The sequence below is a fragment of the Formica exsecta genome, unplaced genomic scaffold (genome assembly GCF_003651465.1).
Source record: "Formica exsecta isolate Colony F162 unplaced genomic scaffold, ASM365146v1 scaffold122, whole genome shotgun sequence".
NCBI classification, from domain to species: domain Eukaryota; kingdom Metazoa; phylum Arthropoda; class Insecta; order Hymenoptera; family Formicidae; genus Formica; species Formica exsecta.
This window is the reverse complement of record NW_021848556.1, coordinates 2,155,821-2,161,444: the sequence shown is the minus strand read 5'-3', so window position 1 is coordinate 2,161,444 and position 5,624 is coordinate 2,155,821. Positions and strand designations below refer to the sequence as shown.

The 5,624-nt window shown below is 30.5% G+C and overlaps 1 protein-coding gene across 2 annotated transcripts in view; it reads left to right on the top strand.

The window, feature by feature from the left end:
- Positions 1 to 5,624, top strand: part of LOC115245473 (elongation of very long chain fatty acids protein AAEL008004-like) — a 49,471-nt gene that overhangs the window by 9,079 nt on the left and 34,768 nt on the right. The window contains exons 1-2 of one of the 2 annotated variants that reach the window (XM_029823829.1): positions 2,708 to 2,902; positions 4,086 to 4,158. In XM_029823829.1, coding sequence (XP_029679689.1) covers positions 4,098 to 4,158 — 61 coding nt within the window. In that variant the 5' untranslated portion in view covers positions 2,708 to 2,902; positions 4,086 to 4,097. Of the gene's footprint in view, positions 1 to 2,707; positions 2,903 to 4,085; positions 4,159 to 5,624 lie in introns of those variants that run through there. The other variant, XM_029823821.1, reaches the window with a different exon arrangement.

Sequence of the window (5,624 nt, the reverse complement as noted above, 5' to 3'; positions counted from 1 at the left end):
AGCGAGCAACAAATTTTTTTCTGATAGTTTACTCTTGTAAGTTTGCACGCTGTGCGGCTTTCCGGCATTATTTGTATTTATTTTGCAAGCAACAAATTAGGAACTTGCATATTTTGAGAGCAACAAATTCAGCCAATACGTCAGTACCAAATTTAAGCGAGCAACAAATTTTTTTTTTTAGTAGTTTACTCTTTTAAGTTCCCTTTTTTTTTTTAAACTTACAGAGCAACAAATCTTTTTCTTTGGCAATTTTTAGCAACAAATGAGCAACAAATAAAAATATTAATTAGAATTGATTCTGCTCATTTTGTTCCGTTAACTTATAAGACGTTGCCGTCGACACCTACTCAACTGCATGTTTACATAAGATACGTAATTGACTGAGGAAGCTATATCCTGAGAGAGAGAGAGAAAGAGATAGAGCGGGAGAGAAATTTATCCGACTCAATAAGTCGTGGCTAGATCACGACTTCTTTTTCTTTTAGCATACTGACATGCCTTGTCGCGTGCGATCGTGCATTATCCCTCTTAATCATTCAACGGCATATAGAGCAGAGAGAAAAAAATGAGACTCGATGTGAAATCTCGATAGAAAAAATTCGATATGAGTCAAACCGTAAATGGTACATAAATATTCGTATCGATGTGTACGATTGCCAAATCTCTTCGATGATAAACTAATTTGGAGAAATTTTTATCCTAATACAATTTTTTTTCATTCTAAGTTTTCTACTTAAATTAGTTTTCTATAAAAGAATCTCTAAAATGGGTCGCGCGAAATGTTTGATGTTATAGTTATTATATCATATTATATCATTAGGATAAAAAATAGGTAAAGTGCATCACATTGTTAAAATTATCAAATCAAATCAATTCGTGACGAATCAAATCTTTATTTGCGTTGAGACAGAGCTTTTAATTAAATATTAAGATTCTAATTTTACATCAGTGGTTTATTGTTTAAAAGACATGATCATATATATATATATATACTCTCATTATTCTCATTATTCTGTACATAAAAGTATTACAGTCACGAAAATGCGTTGTTTTCTCAAAAAACTGCTGATACGGGCGCTATGTTACACCCTGTATACACTTCTACTACCGCAAGATATATATCTCAGTAGATATAACAAGAGTAGCCGACGGAAATTTCGAAATAAAAAATGTATGTTTTCATCAAATAAAACGAAATTATATCAATTTGTTGAAAGGGAATAGTTATATAATATATTATTGAATATTTAAATATATATATTGAATATTGAAAAAGAGGACAAAAGAGAAATAAATTTAATTTAATTTAAAAAAAAGATCGATTATAAAAAATTTGTCAAGTAGATAATAATTGTATTCTTTAATTTCTCAAGTAAACTTTAATTTAAGTTCGTTAAAGATTCTACCATAAAAAACAGTCGGAACAAGTCTACATATCATTCACTCAAAAAAGTGGTATTGCAACTACAGCAAAAATTTTCTGGGTGCGCAAAATTAACTGAGGTACATAAATGATTAGCAAATACTGTGATATCGCATATGTTTCGCATTTAATCAATCTAAGTGACAGAGACAGAATTTATATCTGAACTGTTTGTGAAATTTAGAAAGAATGTTTTTCTGTGGCGCCTATCCATGTTAAGGCCAATCATACTTGTTATAAAGTTTGGCTGTGGTAGACAGAAAAAATTAGCGGCAAGAAACAAATGAATATATAATCCTCACGTCTAACATATTTGTATAACGCGCTCAATCTATCTAGCTCTTTTAAACAATTTTTCTCAATTTTTCGATGCTGCAGTTATAATTGGCAGTTATATTTCTCACAAAGATCGTTCTGTAGTATCGAAACTCATATTTATCCAATGCAGTGATTAACATTTGGCAATGGGACCTAAATTTTCTAGAAGATATTATTAGAATGTTGCTGCTATAAATTCTATATGTAACAGACAATATTCTAACAGATACAAAAAATAGCGATAAATTTTTGTTGTGACACCTAGAAATCTACCTATATCAGCAAGACATTTTTTTGAGTGTTCTATCTACACAGTTGTTCGAAGTTCTCACATATTTCTTCTAGAATTTAAATATGTATAGGAGCTACCAAATATATATGAAGCTTCAAGCTAAAAAAGATTAAGAGATATATAAATAATTTATAATAAAAACTTATTTATTGTTATTTATATATAATAAAAACTATTAATGATATATCGAAAAAAATTATTATTTATTTACTCTCGCAAGTATTTACTCCCTTCAAGAGAGAGAATAAATAATTTGTAACCACTTTTTAAAGTAAAATTTATTTGAGAAATTCAAGAATAAAAGATTTTATTATCTTGGCAAATTCGTCACTTTAAGTCGCTCGTAACTTAAAAACGTTACTGCATCTACGAAATAAATAAGTTGCTTCATGTTTTTACTAAAAAGACACGTGCACAAGTTAGAAACATTATGTATAATGACTACGTCCACGATATACATGGCGATAATTTATTCGCGGCACAATGTAAAAAGTCAAAGTCAACGTCGTCTTTACACCGTTTAAACAATCACCGTATCTGATTCGTATGCACTAAGTGCACTTATCAAATATGAATTGACTACGTGACCATACGTACGTCGTATTCAGTTTAACACGATCGACGCGCGTAAATACGCCTACATAGATATATGTATAGTCATTCGTACTTCAACTACGCCTACCTTCCTTACATCGCGATTAGAGAGCTCACTATGTCAATGGCAGCGACGTTCAACGATCGTTGTCTTGCTGTAAAAAGACCCGACGAAATGTTAACTCGAGCTCGACATTCTATCTTGAATGACCGTTACTTCGACCCACTAACGAGCAGAGCATTCCACGATATTTGACGTACAAATTTAGCACGAGGCACGTGAATATATATCAAAAAATCGCGTGTGTGTGTTTGTGTGTGTGTGTATGTGTGTGTGTTTGTTTGTGTACGCGTGCGTCCATATATCAAGTAAGACCCAATTGCCATCTTAGGAATTACTAAATTGATATAGATAAAATTTATAATAATTTTTGTTAATTTTTGATATTATAATATTATTTTCATATGTATGCTTTGTTTTTATTATTGTATAATATCATTAAATCAGAAATTAAATGATTAATTTTCATTTATGGATAAATTTACATAATTTTGACTAAGAATCTTGAAATTACTAGAGAATATTTTTTTATTAATTTTCAATGCCGATTTATTTCAAAATCATATATAATGAAGTGGAAGGATATGTTGAAAGCTTCCCTTTCTTCATCACGACATAAATATTAGTTGTGAAAATGTATGTTAAAATATGTACATCACAATTTTAACGTATTATTGAATAAAAATCTGTAAAAGTGATAACTGATTTCTTGGCGAAACCTTTTTCTTTCCATTTCTTTACGAGGGGTTCTTGCTAATAAAACAATAAAAAATATATATCACTATACTTTTAATGAAACTATGACCGAAAGTAACAAATTTAAATCGTGAGAGGGGAGAGTTAAGAAACGTGTATAAATACTGAGTATAATTTATATGTACTAGAATAACACAGGCGCGCGCTACGCGCGCGCTTTTATTTACGGGCATTTTTCAATTTTTAATAAATTATACAATTAAAAATGTGATTTTATATTTACATACACGTTTTTACGCGCATACACAAACACATACATACAACACACACACACATGTATGTACATACATATACATACTTACATACATATGTACGTATAGACATATATTAAATCGCAATATAAATCGTAATATATTATACAATTAAAAATGTGATTTTATATTTACATACACGTTTTTACGCGCATACACAAACACATACATACAACACACACACATGTATGTACATACATATACATACGTACATACATATGTACGTATAGACATATATTAAATCGCAATATAAATCGTAATATAAATCGTAATTTATATTCGGCATGCTTACATGCCTTTTTTAGAGAGGGATATTTCATTTTGAGAATATTCGATTTTGTTTTTCTAGTACAAACAAATTACTATATTAATAATTTATTTTGCTTTCAGATTTTCTCCAAGATGACGAGCGCAGTAACAAATTTGGTGCATAGTTATAGGGACCTCATGGACAATCAGTCCGGTAAGTCTCTTTCTCTGATATGTTTTAATTATATTAAAGCCTCTTCTCTCCACAAAGTTCTCCCAAATCTCACTACTTCTATCTCTTTTAACAATTCTAGCAACTAAGATATTTCGTTCTTCATTAACGTCATAAAGCTAACGAGTTCTTTGATGAGAAGATATATTTATATCTATACAAAGATATAACATTATAAACATGTTACTTTTACTCGCACGTATCACATTGAAACCTATGTTTTTTCCAAGATATCCGTGATAACTTTAAATTTCCAGATATATTTCTAGCTTTTTTTCTTTGAGGATATCGCCCGATATTGCTAAATTATTAAAAAGAAAGAATATCAGCGCAACATTATAACCGATATCTTTAAAAGAACTCGAGCAGAACATGAGTATATCGTCTTAAATGTATTACATACACTTAAAGGCACATATATCGGAAATTTATGTCACGTGCTAAAAACTTCTTGAATCACAAAATCGAATGACATAAAGTCTGTTCGTGTCACTTTTATGAGACTTGTTAAACTCATGAAATGAAATTGGAAAGTATTTTTTTCGTACATTTTTTATCACATTCCGTTTTAACACATCATGAATGGGCCATGTAATTTTGTGATAAAACATATTATACGCACGTGTCCATGTCTTCTGATAGGTAACATTCATAATTTTGTAAAAATATCCATATGACATGATGTTTACATATTGATATATTCTTTCGTAGTTCTTTAAATAATGTTCAGTTGAGAATTTGATTAAACGAATGTATCGGTCCGGTCCATAATGTGTTAATGAACGAAAATGGAAAGAAATTGCATTTCTTATTCGCAATATTTCCAATCGAAAGACTGAAAAAATACGAGAGAAGTATGCAAATTTACTCAAATGCCGTGTTCCAGAGAATGATGTAAAGCTTCTTTCGCCGGAAATCTCGCATATTATATCTCTTGTATTATAATTGAAATATTTCAACAGTTTCGAGAGTCTGTTTACCGCGCGTATTTTCACGATGACGATAAATCTCCCTTGCCCTATCCTTACAAATTCTTTTTAGCGCGACGCGAGTCAATATCGTGACATAATGCTACCAAGTGGGCTCGTTGAAATTTGGAGTTATTCACGAAGCAAAAGTTTAAGAGTTGCTAATACTATGTAAGCTCTCAGAAAGTTTAAGTCTTGCTGGTACCATGCGCAGCGCAGCAATAGAATTGTAATATTAATTTTAAAAAATTTTGTTATATACATACATACATATATACATACAATATGTATATGTATATGTGTGCATACATATTTCTTTCTCTCTTCGTATAAGTACGCGAATATTCGTAGCCGCGATTATTGGAAATCAATGTGACTTAATCCCGCGGCGATAAAATTGTGAACTATCTTCAAAAGTTAAAACTACATATTCCAATGTAGATTGCAAGTGTCGTTATCTCACGTAAAATATAGGCATAA